General features: G+C 32.9%; 3 protein-coding genes across 6 annotated transcripts in view; 2 read left to right on the top strand and 1 right to left on the bottom strand.

The window, feature by feature from the left end:
* The first annotated feature begins 254 nt into the window (after window positions 1-254).
* LOC129951235 (succinate dehydrogenase assembly factor 3, mitochondrial) overlaps window positions 255-16,856 on the top strand; it is a 451,002-nt gene continuing 434,400 nt past the window's right edge. The window contains exons 1-3 of one of the 2 annotated variants that reach the window (XM_056063305.1): window positions 255-463; window positions 527-636; window positions 693-903. In XM_056063305.1, the coding sequence (XP_055919280.1) occupies window positions 382-463; window positions 527-636; window positions 693-899 (399 nt within the window). In that variant the 5' untranslated portion in view covers window positions 255-381 and the 3' untranslated portion in view covers window positions 900-903. Of the gene's footprint in view, window positions 464-526; window positions 637-692; window positions 956-16,856 lie in introns of those variants that run through there. The other variant, XM_056063304.1, reaches the window with a different exon arrangement.
* On the bottom strand, window positions 924-1,689 carry LOC129951232 (dihydrofolate reductase). The gene is made up of 2 exons (XM_056063303.1): window positions 1,533-1,689; window positions 924-1,469 (listed from the first exon to the last, which is right to left on the bottom strand). The coding sequence occupies exons 1-2, from the start codon at window positions 1,616-1,618 to the stop codon at window positions 959-961; spliced, it is 597 nt and encodes a 198-aa protein (XP_055919278.1). The 5' UTR covers window positions 1,619-1,689; the 3' UTR covers window positions 924-958.
* Window positions 7,900-16,856, top strand: part of LOC129951230 (pyruvate dehydrogenase (acetyl-transferring) kinase, mitochondrial) — a 40,565-nt gene continuing 31,608 nt past the window's right edge. Inside the window, exon 1 of one of the 3 annotated variants that reach the window (XM_056063300.1) lies at window positions 7,900-8,519. In XM_056063300.1, coding sequence (XP_055919275.1) covers window positions 8,417-8,519 — 103 coding nt within the window. In that variant the 5' untranslated portion in view covers window positions 7,900-8,416. The remainder of the gene's footprint in view (window positions 8,520-16,856) is intronic. The other 2 variants (XM_056063301.1, XM_056063299.1) reach the window with 2 other exon arrangements.

Raw genomic sequence — 16,856 nt, 5'->3', positions numbered from 1 at the left:
GGAGTAGAATATGCGTTAAACTTGTTTCTAACTAGCAGCTGTGTCCAACCTATGTGACACAGGACTCCAGTTTAAAATATGACTACAATATGCCAATTAAAAATAAAATAAAATTAAAGATCTCCAATCCTAAAGTAAATAATTAACAGAATTTACTACTTTTCTTGTTGCACAGACTGTTTTCTTAAGCGCAAGTTAAACGAACAAACCTACGACTTATGTCATCGGCATTTCATCTGTCAAAAAAGAGGGGTAAAAGAAAAATAAAAATTATTTTGCTCTGGTTTCTGGATTTCATCACAACTCGCAGATTCAAGGATCTCAATTTCTCCTCGCAAAACCTCTTAATTTATTTACAAAACCTTAAACTATATTTAAAAAATGTCTAAAATAATAGTTGCTCACTTGTCACATCCCCAAAGAGTGCGTATCTTGTACAAAACAGTCCTGCGACTTCACAGAGGTGACATTTTCTAATTTCCAACACAATCGATGGCTCCATAATCAAAACATCTTGGTCTTGCAGGACTTCCTGAAGAACTTAAGGAATTAGGTAACAACTATGCACGAGATGAGTTCCGTCGACACCTTAAATGCAATCCCTCCGAAGCCAACATCTTTATGACTGAATGGGCAGTAAGTTTCAACCACTTCAAATGTTGACTAGGCTTAATTTTTCTGTTCATTTTTAGAAGTATGCAGTGACACTGAGTGAACAACTCGGCCTTAGGGGGAAACCTAAAGGAAAACTTGGCGATATCCTCGACGTTGATGCAGTGGAGAAATTAAGTGACCAACAAACAGTACAACTCTACGAACTCATGATAGCCGCCAAAGGACTCGATGAGAATGCCACAGAACTTACCTCAGAAGGGCTCGGAACTAATCAAAGAAAATGATGATGTTAAAAAGAAAACCCGCCATTTAGAAAAATAGAAAAGTTTTTAGTATTAAAGTTCTAGTTTTTATCGCCGCCATTTAAAGTATTATTATGCCTCTTTTGGAGGATCTTGTACACGTATTGGACTCCATTCTCTTCCTGGATACCACTGGCAATATCATCATCCAAAGGAATCTCTTCAAAATCACTTGGAATCTCCGGAAAGAAGGTGTCACATTCAAATTTAGCTTTTACTTCAGTTAAATACAATCGATCGCATCGAGGAGAAGCCATTGCTTCTTTGTATGCTTCACTCCCACCAACGATCCAGACTTTTTCTATGATTGACTTAAGTTCTTCTTTTTCTTCAAGCATCTTCATAGCGTTTTCTAGACTTGAACACAGGATCACATCGTCCGGGTAGTCTGCAGGCACTGGATTACGAGTCAGGACGATGTTTATTCGATTCGGCAGAGGTCTCTTACTCTCGGGAACTCCGAAGTACGTTTTCCGACCCATAATGACGACATTCTTTTTGTTGCTATCAGTGACCTTTTTTGTTGTGCGTGAAAAATGTTTCAATTCATTTCTGTCAAGGTCAAGATATTTAAGTTATTTCTTTTAATTCAAATCAATTTGTTTTATTCTTTACTTGAGATGCCATGGTAAGTCACCTTTGATTCCGATACCGGAATTTTCACAAATTGCAACAATTAAACTGAATTTTAGTTTATTCATGTTTTTTAATTTTGGAGGGAAATATATTCACTGTAACTGGCAAAAGATCTGTCAGTTTATATATTGAAGGTTCATTTGACAATGGATTCCAGATAAGAATAAAAAGAACGCAAAGTTCAGTGCTGTCACCATGGCACTGTTTGAACACTGCATAATAAAGGGTGATCTTTATTTTTTAACTATTATCTTTTTGGTAACTCTGGTTTAAACAGCTGACTCACGTTTCGGGTTTGTTTGTTCCACTGCCAAACATCTTCAGTTTGGGCGATAATTTAACCATGAATCGTGCTCCAAACGAACAACAATTGCAAATTATTGAATTTTTTTTTACCAAAATGCTAGCTCTGATAAGAAAGTTCATCGCGCGCTTCTTGACCGAAAAATTGTGTTCAGCGCCGAAGCTCATTTTTGTCTCAATGGGTACTGCTCGTAAATAAGCAGAACTGTCGATTTTGGAATGAATATCAGCCAGAAGCATTGCAAGAGCTACCAATACATCCAGAAATTTACAGCTTGGTGCGGTTTATGGGCTGGTGGCATCATTGGACCGTACTTCTTCAAAGATGATGCGAATCGTAACGTAACTGTGTATGGTGAGTGCCACCGTGAGATGATATCCAACTATTTTTTGCTCTAAATGCAAGACCTTAACCTGCATGACATGTGGTTTCAACAAGACGCACACAGCACTCGCAACAATGGACTTGTTGAGAGGTGAGTTCGTTGAACATTTTATTTCACGTTCGGCACCGGTCAATTAGCCTCCTAGATTGTGCTATTTAACGCCTCTAGACTATTTTTTGTGGGGATGTTTTAAAGCTCATGTGTATACAGTCAAGCCCGCTTCAAATGACGCATTGGCAGACAATATTGAAGCATTTATTTTTGAGATACCTGCCAAAGTGTTGGAAAGAGTATCCAAAAATTGGACTAAGCGGATGGACCATTTGAGGCGCAGTCAAGGTGAACATTTGCATGAAATAATCTTTAAAAATTAAATTATATGGACCGTACTATCGATTCCAATACAGATTTTATGCATTTTTCTCAATTTTGGTTTGATGTTTTTAAGTTAGAGAAATGTATTTTAATAACTTGGATAGACTGGAGTTATAGAGTTTACATTGAATAACGTACTTAATAAAATAATCAGGCCACCATAGAATCTTCGAACCATTGTTGTTTTTTTAAAGGTATTCTAAGACTCTTAAAGTAATATGCGGGGAAAACCTATAGTACGGAGTTTTTGAATTCAAGTTTATGGCTGAATTACATTGTGTACCTATTTGAAGCAGAAGGATGATTCACATAAAATGTATGTCTGTGAGGTTAAAAGAAAAGACCACAATGAAGATTTCATTCTGCTTTATGGAAAATTCCTATAATGCAGAAGTAAAAATTATAGTAAATACAAACACATGAATCTTTATTATAGCATCTTTATCTGCATCAGTGCTACCAGAATTTTGCAAATGTAACGTGTGCTTTACATTTCTACTTTACTTTTAAATTTTGTTAATATAATACAAAAATGTCATATAAAATTCCTTTTAATTTATTAATCATTTAATAAACTGCAATATGTCAGATACTTTTTCGAAATTGAATGCTTTTTTACTATAAAAAGAATATTAAATACATTCTATCTTTTTTGAGACTGTGAAAAAGCACTGTGTACCAAACTCAAGGCCACTTTATTCTTATTTAGCGGTGTGAAAATATTTATATAGCTTCTGTTAGATTTATTTCATTACACTTTTGTTAAGGTTTGCTGTAACTCTGTACTGTCAACAAATTATAGTATTTTATAGGAAGTTATAATTTTCGCGGGTACTGCCTCTTGCGAGGAATTGACAAATCCTTCAAGAGTAATTCTTGTCATGAAAAAGTGCTTTCTCAAAAACTAGCCGTTCGGATTCGGCATAAAATTGTAGGTCCCTTCCATTCCTGACAACAGTACTCGCACACAGGAATGGTTGAGAGTTGTAAGTCACTAGGCCCAGGTTCACAACGGACTGTTGCGCCACCCCATTTGATTTGAAAGGAAGTTATAGCTGACGGTGTATTTTCTCCCATTTTCAGGTTTTGACATATGTATATATCTGTCTCCCTCTAACATGTAAATCTACATTCTTATAACTTAGACAATTTTGAATTGATTGACTTCAAATTTTTAATACATTTTTGAAAATAAATTCTCTTTGGAAGAACGTAAGAGTTTTTATAATTTAAAAAAAAAAATCTTTAGCATATATTTGAAGCAGTGACCGATATTTTTTTAAAAAGCCGTTTCTGTAATCTAGAGAAAATTCTATTTTTTCGGAATTTACTTAGGGTCTCCATTGAACATTTCCGATGACAGGACTATCGGATCAGATAATCCAACAGAGACCAACAATCCAACATCCAGTCCATGATCCGGTCAACCCAGTTTGGATTTTTCGAGCGGATCAAAATCCTGTCATCAAATTTGACGTTTGCATGTTTTATGTTGTGGCGAGCGTCCATTTTCCACAGTCTTTTTGAAATTAAAATTTCATTTCGTTAAAATTGTCAACGAGTGTCTAAATTCATTAATTCAAAGTTATCTTTACTAGGCACAGAACAGCTACAAAAAAGTAAACAACAGATTAACCGTTTCTAATGTCAAATGTGACATTTGAGGTTGCTCATGGCAAGACATAACGTACCCAGTAAAAAAAAAAAAAACAATGAATTGAAGATGAGATTGCGGAAGAGAAGTTGTATTGGATTTTACTCTTGTGGAGAATCAGGGAGGTTGCTGATTTTTTTCAGCAGAAGATTTTTGATTGGAGTGATTGCAATTCAAAGAGTGGATTGCAAAATTGAATCGAGTTTAAATTTAGATTTCGTTCCAGGTTTACGAATGCTCTGAAGAGAAAAATTGAACTATAACAGAGTAAAAGTGATAACTTTTATAGAAAATAATTTATAATTATACAAAGAAAATGGATGGTTTTGATAAAAAATAACATGAAACAGAATTAGCCAAACATTTGAATATACAAAAAACACAATTCGAATCCATATATGAACATTTTCAATGCAATATTGAAGCACAAGGAACTGTATCCTGATTTAGGTGCCATTAGTATTCATCATTAAAAATTTTATGTTTGGTATTAAAAAATGAAGTTCATGAGTTGTAGACTTTTTGTACTAATAAAATATTTTATTTAAACCAGAATTTTTCGTTTAGTTGATTTTTAATTTATAAAATAATGAAATTGTTTCTAATGAACAGCTGATTGTTGATTTCACATTTCAGAACAAACATAAGCTGAACGTTTTTATTGCTCGAATGGGCGACAGTTGTAGGGGCCAGTTATAGCTTTGGATATTTGACAGTGTTTTCCTTTAATTAGAAATACAAATTATATACTGATCGATCGTAAATCACCCAAAGAATTTGTTTTTGGAAAAAAGTGTAATTGCTCAGTTATTTTTCGGTATAAATGCATTTTTCTATTTTCCAGGCCGAAAATAAACAGCTGATATTTTTATATTCTTAAGTGAAAAGAATCGTTCTTCTATTTTGTGTATCGATTTCACAAAATTCCAATGACAGATATCTGTTCTAAAATTATGTCGATGATTATTAGTGACAAAAATTTTGATTGGTTTCAATGATGAAAACCAATGCCAGCTATAATTGCCACCTTATATGCTTTTCATACAAGTCCGAAAACCCAGTTTTCGAGAAATTATCGGTTTTCGCCGAAAACCTACATCGAAAACTCAAGTTTTCGTAAACCAAAGGTTTTTTATGAAACCACTCGAAAACTGGTAGCGATTCAAAGTTAAACTAAACAAACAAACCTTTTGAAACATTCAGCGCTCAAATTAATGTAAACAAAACAGCTGATGGCTGCTGTCAAAACAAATATTTCATTTTAAAATAAATTTAGTCGTGGTAAGTAATATTAATTATACAATTTCATTACAAAATAAGAATTATTGCTTTTTGTTTTTTATTTACAGAATATGGCAGAAAAAAAAGAAAGCTTTGGGGGAGCTGCGTGGCAACAGAAAAATTGTGGTAAAATTTGCAACGTTAAGAATAAAACAGCGGTTCTTTTATGATCCTCCCAAGTTTCAAACCTTCTTCCTTCCTTAAGTGAGGAACCGGAATTCACTATCGTTACTGGTGTGACGACCCCAAGGACGAGGAAGACTTGCTCATAGTTTAGTGGGCTAACGTCCCTTGATAGATAGCGATGCCAACATCAAGAAGATCCGCAGTGCTTTGGACAAGCCATGCGAGTCCTCAAAGGAAGAAGCCAAAGAGATAGTCATGGAGAAATTGCAGCCCATCATAACAACTTCAGTGATCGCTCTGGATAAGTGTGATTTTGTTACGAATCTGGAACAAGGAATTAACTTTTTCTGCTCTGGCTATACGGACCTATGTACACGAAATCGTTCAGAATCTAGAAGAATATATGGCGATTCTGAAGGCACATTTGGCCAACAGAAGCAATAGTAATAAGCTCAGTATTTTTAGTTTAATTTGTTGTGTAAGAAAAAGAAAATGTTTTAAGTAAAATACATTTTTATTATAACAATTTTGTTTGTTGTTTATTGTATGATATATTTTCTAGACAATTAGCTTGCGAATAAGTGAATTGTTTTTTCCATCCGTCCCTAGAACTTCAGTTGAAACTCTTTTTCTAGACGAACTAGTGTTACGTTAAAATCAATTTGAATTTGTTAGAATTAATTTTATTTTCAAAAATAATTTGAGAAGAACAAAACTTTTTACTCACAAATTTTGTCATCAATACAAAATTTGACGGCCGGTGTTAAACAAATTTAAATGTCAAATGAAAACGTGTAAATGTTCGGTGTGAACGACGAAAACTTTTTGTCGAAAACCTGGTTTTGGGTTTTGTATGAAAAGCCTATTACTTTCAATGATCAACTCTTACTTCAAATGCTTGATAAGTATCAGAAAATACTTGATACCAATCAGGAAATTTGTGTGCAACAACAAAAATGTTCAACGAAAGCTGTAACCAACCTGTCAAAAAAGTTTTAATGCTTGGTGAATATAGTTGTCTTTGGTTTTCACCATTGAAACCCAGCATTGGAACTTTTTTGACAGGTCGATTAGTGATGATTGAAAATCTTTGACATTGAAACAAATAATTTTTTGTAGATCTGTCATGTGAACTGTCTGAAATTGAAATACAACTTTATGGAACGAATCTTTTTTTGAAAAATTATTTATGAGGTTTCATTTGACTCGCTGTCTGATGAAGTCTTCAAAAATTTAATGCTTTTATGGTTTTGAAAAATATGTCTTGAATTTAATTGTTGGGGTGGATTGCAAATCCAAACTTAGTTTTGAAACTATCTCCTTAAATTTTACCTACATCCGTTTTTCATATTTTTCAAAAACTAGTTTTCGGTACAAAAGGAAAAAATTGTATTCAGACCGTTTTGGTTTTTTTCTATTAAAAACTGTTTTGGGACAAATTACTCGAAGTTTTTTTGTTGATTTATTTGAGATAGACGAAATTTAACATAACTAATTAAGACTTTTCGAAAATTGTATGATATATTATAAATAATTAAACTGAATATTAAAAACAGATATTATAGATTTAGGAAACCAACACGATTTTTTTTAAATAAAAGAACTTATTTATGTGTTGTTTTTCGAGTTTGAAAATGTTATATCTCAAAATCATAACTTGACAATATGATTTTTGAGTGAGAATTAAAAAAGTGCATTATAATTGCAAGAATAGTTGTTTTTATCATAAAAAGTTTTTAATAAACTGGCTCTAAATTTAAAAGAAAGATAGTTTTAATTTTTTTAAAACATGTGTACAAAATCGTTTTTCAGTTCGGCACTTTACATTTTATAAGCAAGATAAATCTTCTATGACGTTTGATATTAATTTTATCCACTCAATGAATGATTATATATGTTTTTAAATTCATCCAAAAAAACATGAATATAAATTTTAAATATTTTGATTCGAAAGTCCAAAGTCCATTAAAATTAATTTGAATCCAAAAAGATCAAACTCCAAAGGCCAATGTTTTAAAATAACCCAAAATGTTCTGTTCACCCCTCTGTTTGTTCTCCTTTAAACAAATCAGACAGATTCAAAAATACCTCATCGAAAACAAAACAAACTTATATGACGTTTCTGTTCTCAGAAAGCAAAGAAGAACGTCAAAATGAGCTGTCACTTGCTATTTTGCTTTTGTGTTGGATTCCGAATTGGATGTGGTTTGGTTTTGTGATTGGGGAGGTGGTCTATCGTCTATTTGAAAGTGAATATTCGCTGGCCTGGCAAATGCTCCACGCTCCACTCCGGTGAGGATTGCAAAAGTTTGGAAGAATCAATCGTCTACGTCAAGTGCTCCGAGAAGCAGGTTTCGCGACAACAACTACTACTTTTATTTTATCAGAACATCTTGAGAATCAACTTTAATTGAGAACAAAAATTATTGTTAATTGTGTATTCCTATAAAAAAAGTCTGGTGCGAACACAGACCTCGAAGAGTATATTCCTCTATCTTTTTCGTGTTTTTGTTTTATTAGTATTTTGTTGTTCTATTGAAGTGTTTTATTTTATAAAGTACAAATTATTTGTTGTTTTTCTTTTTGTGTGTTGAATTATGTCAGTGACAGATAAGGCAACTTAAAAGATTGTCATTGTCCCTAGATGGTGTAACAAGAGATTTTAAAAAGTTGAAGTAACACAAGACAAGATCCAGATTAAGTATTTACCTATTTGGAAGTCTAAAAAGTGTCACAAAATGAGGATCTTTCCGTGGCGGTTATCGAGCATTCATAAAATGCTTGATTTTTACTCCCAATTCAATCCATCACCATTGTCAATAAAGCAGTTTTTAGATTTCGGTAAGTGTTACATTCACATTTTTCTCATTTCCACTTGTCTATTCCACAAAACATTACCTATACCTATTTTATGTTTTTAATAAATGAGCATGCGACTAGCAGCTGGAACTTCTATTTGTTTTATCCTTCAAGGACGGCTCAATGACAGAGCAATTATTATTGTAAAATTAAAACAATTTGTTTGTTAAAAAAAAAAACAAAGATTCAAACCTCGTTCTGAATAGAAAACTTCTTTTTGGCTTATGCAACAACTTACTTTCTTCCCTCCCAATCATTATTTTACTTTGTTTTTTTTTACTTTTCTGGTTGGAATAAAATTTTACCTCAAACACATTTTGTTTTGAAAATGTCCATGAACCAGAATGTTCTATGTTGTTTGTTGCTTTAGCTCCTCTTACAACCCCCATTACGATACCTTATATTTTAATACATTTATTTTGTTTGAGAAAGGTGAGCTCGTCATAGACCATAGACACCATGCAGATAGGTACTTGCAAAAAAAAAAGAAACAAACATGATTTCCGTCCCTACACATACAGTAGAGTTGATACTTCAAAAACAGGGTCAAAAATAAAATTTAACTATGGAAGTGCAATGAAACAATAAAATAAGTAGAATTTATAAAATTAAGATGTTTTTTATGAGTAGTTTTTATCCTTTTGAAATCTCGAATCCTGCGATTTTTTTAAAATCAAACAAACATTTAAATAAGTTGATCTTTTTAATTTAATTAAGATTTAAAATATTTCGGATTAATAAGTTTAAGACAAGTTCAATAGATACAAACAAAAAATAAGGTAATCTTTTGACATTCTGTAAAAAGAGTGAAAAACCATTAGCAACATTTTTTCGGGTTTCTTTTTGGTTGTGTATTTTCAATATTATTGAATTAAAAAAATTTGTAAAAAAGCGTTGTAAAACGAACGACAAGAATATTCTATAAATCAAAACGACTGTGGCGGGATTTTTAAAAGTGGTTTCATTATAGAAAATGATCTTAAATAAGAGGGACTAGGAAGACGGGTTTTAAAAACTGTAGATGGGATCTTAAAGCTTTATAGAAATTTTTGAAAAGCTAGTTGATTTTGCTTTTTTAAATTGCATTTGTTAAAATACCAGTGTTTTTTTTTTTAAATCCCATCTCTAATAAACCTATTTTTTTTATAATCCCGCTTTTGTAATTAAAACCGGGAGTTTTATGTAAATAATGAACAAATATCAAAGAAAATGAAGTTTAATAAATTTCATTCATTATTTGGGTGATGTTTTTTTTTTGTAATCCTAATAATCACCGGTTTTGTCGGGATTTTAAAAAGCGGGACTGAAGTGGGTAGTAATTTTTAACATGCTTGAATTAAGAGGGTAGATTTTTAGAAAAAAACATTTTAGAAGATTAAATTTTCCAGCTTTTTTTCAAATTTTTAAATAGCAGGATTTTAAAAAGCGGCATTTTAACTTGCTTCCCACTTTTTATAATTTCGTTACATAAAATAACGTCTCTTATAAATTCGTTTTTACAATCCCATTTTTTGCATTTAAAACTGGTAGTTTTATTTTTAACATCTCTTTTTAACAATTCAAACTACATCTATCTTTATTTCATTCAAAAATTAATAACTTAAACAAATCATGTTCATTTTTTTTCTAAAATTTAATATATTGTGTATTTACTCTTGAACAGACCACAGGAGGAAATAGTTTTTAAAACGATTCATTAAATATGACATAAGTAACATTTAACCCAATTTTTAGTTGGTCAAAACAAAAGCACATTTTTATTACTCTCTCTCTCTTTTTGTTGTTAATAGAGAAAAGATAGTCCGTTAGTTAAAAAATCCATTGCTCATATTCAAGGTGTTGGCAAACAAGTGCAGTTGAATCTATTTATTAGGTGTTATTAAGTTCACGGGCAAGCTAATCAGTATTATTACCAAACTTTTGTAAAATGGCCGCAAACAAATGCCCTAACGAAATAAAAGAAAAACTATAAAATAGTTTAAAAGTGGAATGAGTCAAATTAAAATATCGGACGAATATTCCATTTCAAAATGAATAATTTGCCCATTAATACAATTTTACAAATCCAAAAAGTCATTCCAAACGATTCATCGAAAGAAATCGAGATGAAAGTAAGCGCGAAAACAATTCAGGGACGAGTTGTTGATAGTAGACTAAAATCTTTCAAAGTTGCAAAAAAACCTTTTATTTCCAGCAAAAACAGTTGTCGAGATTAAAATTTCTTCATCACAACATCAACTGGACCTTGAGAAAATGGAGGAAAGTACTCTTTTCGGACGAGTCCAAATTCAATTTCAAGAGTTCAGATGGTTTCCGTCGTGTTCGCAGACCAGTTAATTAGGCACTTAATCCACGTCACACCAAAGCTACTGTGAAACACGGAAGAGGCAACGCAGTGGTGTAGGGATGCTTTTCAGGGCATGGACTAGGACCGATTCACCAAATAGATGGTACAATGGATCGTTTTATGTACCATGATATTTTTTTTTAAATAAATATAATGCTGCCACACGCTGAGGATCAGTTCCCTCTGGAATGGATATTGCAGCAGGAGAACGATCCAAAGCACACGTCAAATACGGTTAAGACGTTGTTTCAAAAAAACCGGATTAACGTGTTACAATGACCAGCACAGTCCCCAGATCTAAACCCCATAGAAAATCAATGGGAACTTGTAGATCGACTAAGAACTAATTGCAAAAATAAAAACGATCTGTTTGATCAAATTAAATTGGCTTGGGAAAGTATTGCAAACAGCGTAATATTGAGAATGTTTTTTTAAAATCCCAGAAATTCGGAGATTTTTCAAAAACTTAAAAAAACGGGATCGGAATAGACCAGGATTTTGAGCAAGCGGAAACTTAGAAAACAGGATTAATAAAAAATCAACGTGATTAAATTTGTAATCCTTTTTTTTTGAATTTTTAAAAACCTTAATTCCTTTCCGATACGCTTCCACTTTTATCATCTACGTCCCGAAAAAAAAAAAACAGAAAATGATTTGTATGTTCCTAAAAAAGGTCTAACACTGATGTTAAAAAATTAATGCTTCAAATTTTACATGAGCAATTCGAACATATGCACCTGTTTTTCCTCGATAACTTCACAAATCCCAAATTTAAGATCTTGAATGGATTGTAAAGCATTGGGATAGATTTTATCTCTCACATGCAATCAAAGAAAAAAATCACATCTTGAAGATATTACAAGTTCTTGCAAAAAACTGCTGATTGCAAAATTTTAGTAATTTTAGTAAATTTTAACAATTTCAATGCGTTCTTGAAGCGTATATCGCTCCATTTTTTAGTAGGAGTGAACTTTTTTACTTGTCAAATGTCAAAAAATGGCATTTTCAAAAGTGACAGCTCCCAAAATAGTAAAGTATTCAAAATGGAACCTCTTAGTAGAAAACCATATAATTCTGCTTTTTGCAAAATAACCTTCCAAAGAAAATTTGTCCTACTTTGTGATTAAAAATCCTCAAGAAATTTTCTTACAGAGATTCTTAGAGTAGTAAATATAATATAAATTGTTTGGGAACGAAATTTTCTTTATCAGTGTCATATAGTGGCCGACAAAAGACTACGTACGACCACTTTTTTGCCATTTTATAAAAACAAAAGCTTTAAATATAGAAATAATGATACAGCTTATTTTAAATATATTTTTATTATTTCTACTTTAAAATATTTTAACTAAAAACAATTAAAAAACACTGACAAAAATGTACATACGACCGACAGCACTGTTTTGTTGTTCACTACTAAACGAGAAGTACCGTTATTTATTTATTTTTGTTGGTTTCTTATTGTACTAAAGCATTGTACAAAATAAAATACAGTCGAAGTTTAAACAGTTTCAACAAATTTTCAATTTCAATAATGGCTTCTCGCAAAGAAATTTCAATTAATGTCCGAAATTTGGTTATAAAACCTAGAAACGAAGGAAAATCTTTTGATAATGTAGCAAAGCTATTAAATTTAAGTAGGTCTACAGTTTAAACCATATTTAGTATCTTTAATAATACTGGTACAGTTGAAAACAAGCCGCATATTCCCGAAAAAGCTCAATCGAAGAGAAATAAGCTTCATCTTAAAAGAAGTTAAGAAAAATCAAACAAGATCGGAAACTATTGTGCATCCACGCAGTATTCAAAGAACCTTAAATAAAAACGGTAACCACAGCAGAACTCCTAGAAAAAAACCCTTTATAAGTGATACAAATCGAAAACTTCGTTTGGAATGCGCCCAAAAGCATATTGAAAAGGACATGGACTTCTGGAATCGAGTTTTGTTGTCTGATGAATCGAAGTACAATGTATTTGGAAGCCAAGAATCCGAAGAACTTAGTCTATACTGTTAAGTATGGTGGGACAACATCATGAGGGTAGCATTGATAGCTTTCAGTCAAAATCCATTTTAAAACAAAATTTGAAACCATCAGTTGATGCTTTAAGTCTAACGCAGAGTTGGATCTTTCAACAAGATAACGATCCCAAGCACACGGCTTAGATTGTGAAAGATTAGTTTCTATACCATGCTCCTCGACAACTGTATACACCGCCTCAAAGCCCGGACTTGAATGTTATTGAGCAAGTGTGTGAGATTCTACAGCGAAAAATCCGAAAACATAATATTAGCAGTGCTCCAATGCTTAAGGAGAAGCTCCAGGAAGAATGGCAAAATATTACATCCACTGAGCTTGAAAATTTAGTTTCTTCTGGTAGCCCAACAAAATATTGATTTTCTTAAAAAATTAAGACTTGAAGACCATTCTTATGTCATTTTTTTTGTATTTTTTGTAAATAAAATCTCAAGCTTAAAATGAATTCACTTGGTTTTTGTGTAATGTTATTAAAAAAACATTTTAAACAAAACTGTGTCAATGCATTTGCTTACATTGGTTTCCAACTCACCATGATGGGGAAATAGTGGTCGTACTAGACTTTTGTCGGCCACTGTATATTCATTTGTAATATACGTATACTCGTGCGTCTAATTATCACTTTAAATACCCAAGTACGGCGCTGAAAAGAAATTACATCTGCAACATTCACGTTTGGAAAATCTTCTAATCAACTTGCACCTACTTTCCTCTTAAAAATTACACGTTTGACTCAAAGCTAGTTTCGTTGATCGTGATAAACAAATAAGTTTGTTATAGAACTTAAAATAAATAAATTAGTCATGATAGAAACGTATACCACATTTCTGCATTGGTATAAATGTGAACCTTTTTTCACGAAAAACATTCCACTGTAAGACGTTTCAGGTGCTTGGCTGAGTATATTGAGTTCAAAACACATTATTAAATTTAGATTTTGCCACATTAAATATTTATAAAGTATACCTACACTACATACATATACATATATACGTACTTATCAATATAGTTTGTTTTGTAAAAGACCGGGCATCAAAGGGGCGTGTATCCCCAACTGCCTGCTGGGCCAGTTATGGTTACTAAGAGATACTTTACCTACTTCAAGTTCATAACAAAAACAAGTTGAATTAGTTTTTGTTTTTGTTTTTATTTTAAAATTAGTTTTATTTTGTTCTTATGTTTTTTTTTTGTTTAATTTGTTAAATTAATGTAAATGCGAACACCGCCGCCGTCATTAAGAGCGTCATTTTAGATAAAAATAATACCACACGAGTATCTTTAGCTTTGCGTTGACTTTTCTTTTAGATTTTATTTTATACTTCCTTCGGAATTAAAAATTATCATTGATTGTGGGATGATGATCACGATAGACATTGTGTTGATTTTATAATTAAAAAAAATCGATTAAAAGAAAAATTGCATCAAAGGTTATAATCAATGAACATTATTATTATTTGATGATAACTTTTCGAAGCTGTCATTTATTTAATTAGATATAATTAAAAAAAATTAAAAATAAATTTCTATTTAAAAACTATCAATATCTTGATAGATAATTAAAAAATGTATGTATCTAAGGGTTCAGAAAGTGGTGATTATTATTTTAAATAACAAATTTATTTCATGAGGTTTATAAATATGTGCATAAAACTTTATATGGCCAAGTTTTTTGATTGATAGCTGAATTTAAAAATTGAGTTCAATGGAATGTTTTGCTGTTGTCATGGATTTAAAATGTTTTTAGCGAAAACCAAACTTAAGGGTGCTGTTTTTCCTTATCATTGCATGTTTATTTTTTCAAAAGGGCTTGAGGTAGGTCTCTAAGTTAAACACCCAATATACATATCTAAGCAAATAAGTGAAAGAATAGATAATTACTTTTTTTTGAAAAACTGATTGAGTTAATAAATTTCAAGGTTTTTGGCAACTGGTTTAAGACAGCCTAACACAATTGTCTTTGATGACGTAAAATAGCACCAATTGGTCATTTTTAATTTTCAGAAATGGACTTAGGTGTTTAACCAAAAAGCAAATTGGCAAGAGTTGCGAGTTGGGAGCGAAGGAATAGGTAGGTAGGTAGAAATGGCGATCAAATGCCTGAGATCCAATTAGCGTTGTAGTGCGCCGTTTTGATACCAAAAACTCGTTTGACCTTTGATTGAAAGGGATAGATTGATAGAGAAGCTTCATAGCGATTATGTTAGAGCCATTTTGTCGCATTGAGAAAAAAGATTAGGTCTCTAATCTTCGTCTCAGATAGCTCATCAAGTTCTTGAAATAATGCTCTTCCAAAGCATTTCATTCTGGTGTTTGCCAAAGAAGGACATTTGCAGAGCAAATGGATTATGGTTTCACTTTCTCTTTGGTCACTACAACTACGGCAAAAGGTGTTGTAAGAGATACCAAACTTCTCTGCATGAACTCCTATAGGCCAATGTCCGGTACAAACCGCAACAATCCTGGCTATGTCTTGCCTTGGCCTGCATAGCAGATCGTTTGTACGGGTTTTGTTATAGGTGGGCCATATCTTTCTAGATATAATGCAGTTGGGTAAATTGCTCCACTTTCGGTTTGATTCAGTTTGGTAGATAGAAATGATTTTACCCTTCATAGCACCAAGAGGAATGTTAACCATTTTCGCAAGTGAGCTTTGAAGGGCCGATCCCTGCCTGGCTAGCTCGTCAGCCCGTTCATTTCCCACGATACCACTATGGCCCGGAACCCAGATCAGGGTGACACCGAGGTTAAAATTCAGGTTCGCAAGCTCATCGTGACATTGCTGGACCAATTTAGATGAGGATATGGCCGAGTTAATGGCTTTGGCAGCTGCCTGACTGTCTGTAAAGATAGCCGCATTTCGGTTTTGGTTTGGGTTTTGTTTAAGTATCTTACATGCCTCCCTTATTGCCAGCAGTTCAGCCTGAAAAACGCTAGCAAAGTCAGGAAGCCTATAGAATTTAGCTACATTTAGGGACTCAGAAAAGATCCCAGAACCATCTCCGCACTCCATCTTTGAGCCGTCAGTAAAGATGGTTGTGTCGAAACCTATCGACACGATGTCATCCTCCCAATCTTCTCTGGATGGGAAAATAACCTTAAAACCTTTACTAAGGCTCAAAGTAGGAGTGCAGTAGTCAGTGTCTACCGAGATAATATCTGAGGGAATCAATTTTGTTGTGTTGCTGTGACCATAAGGTTTTGACAACCAGCTGTTTGATTCCTTCAGCCTAATAGCGCTGCAGGAAACTATGTATTTAATAAAAAGGTCGATTGGTAGAAGATCCAAAATAACGTTTAATGCGTCCGTTGGGCCAGTACGCTTGACCCCTGTGGTTCCAACGCAAGCTGTTCTCTGAACCTTCTTTAGCTTATTAATGTTATAGGCTTTGCTAAGAGCATGCCACCACACAATCGAACCATATGTTAAGATTGGGCGTACTACGGCTATGTACGTCCATAAAATCATCTTCGACTGAAGTCCCCACTTTTTTCCGAAAGTTTTTCTGCAGGCGTAGAAGGCAACACAGGCCTTCTCAACCCGTACTTCAATATTTAGTTTCCAGCTTAGTTTAGGGTCGAGTATAACTCTCAAATATTTTGCACTGGAAGACAATGATAGGATTTGACCGTTGAGTCGAGGTAGCGTGAAGGGCGGTACTTTAGTTTTGGTGGTAAAGAGCAACAGTTCAGTTTTACTTTGGTTAACTCCTAGTCCACAACTCGTGGCCCAGTTGCTAACTTTCTTCAAAGCTGACTCCGTGATTTCACTAAACACAGAGGTGTACTTTCCTGACACCAATAGCACCAAATCATCCGAAATACGACTGATATTTTCTTATTTCATATATTAAAAAATTGTCGGAAACGTTTCAAAAACAAAACGAAAAATCGAAAAATGAATAAAACAATAATCTTTTTTTCTGGTGGAAAAATTAA

The sequence above is a fragment of the Eupeodes corollae genome, chromosome 3 (genome assembly GCF_945859685.1).
Source record: "Eupeodes corollae chromosome 3, idEupCoro1.1, whole genome shotgun sequence".
NCBI lineage: Eukaryota > Metazoa > Arthropoda > Insecta > Diptera > Syrphidae > Eupeodes > Eupeodes corollae.
Note: the sequence above shows the minus strand (reverse complement) of the source record. Positions and strands in the feature narration are given on the sequence as shown.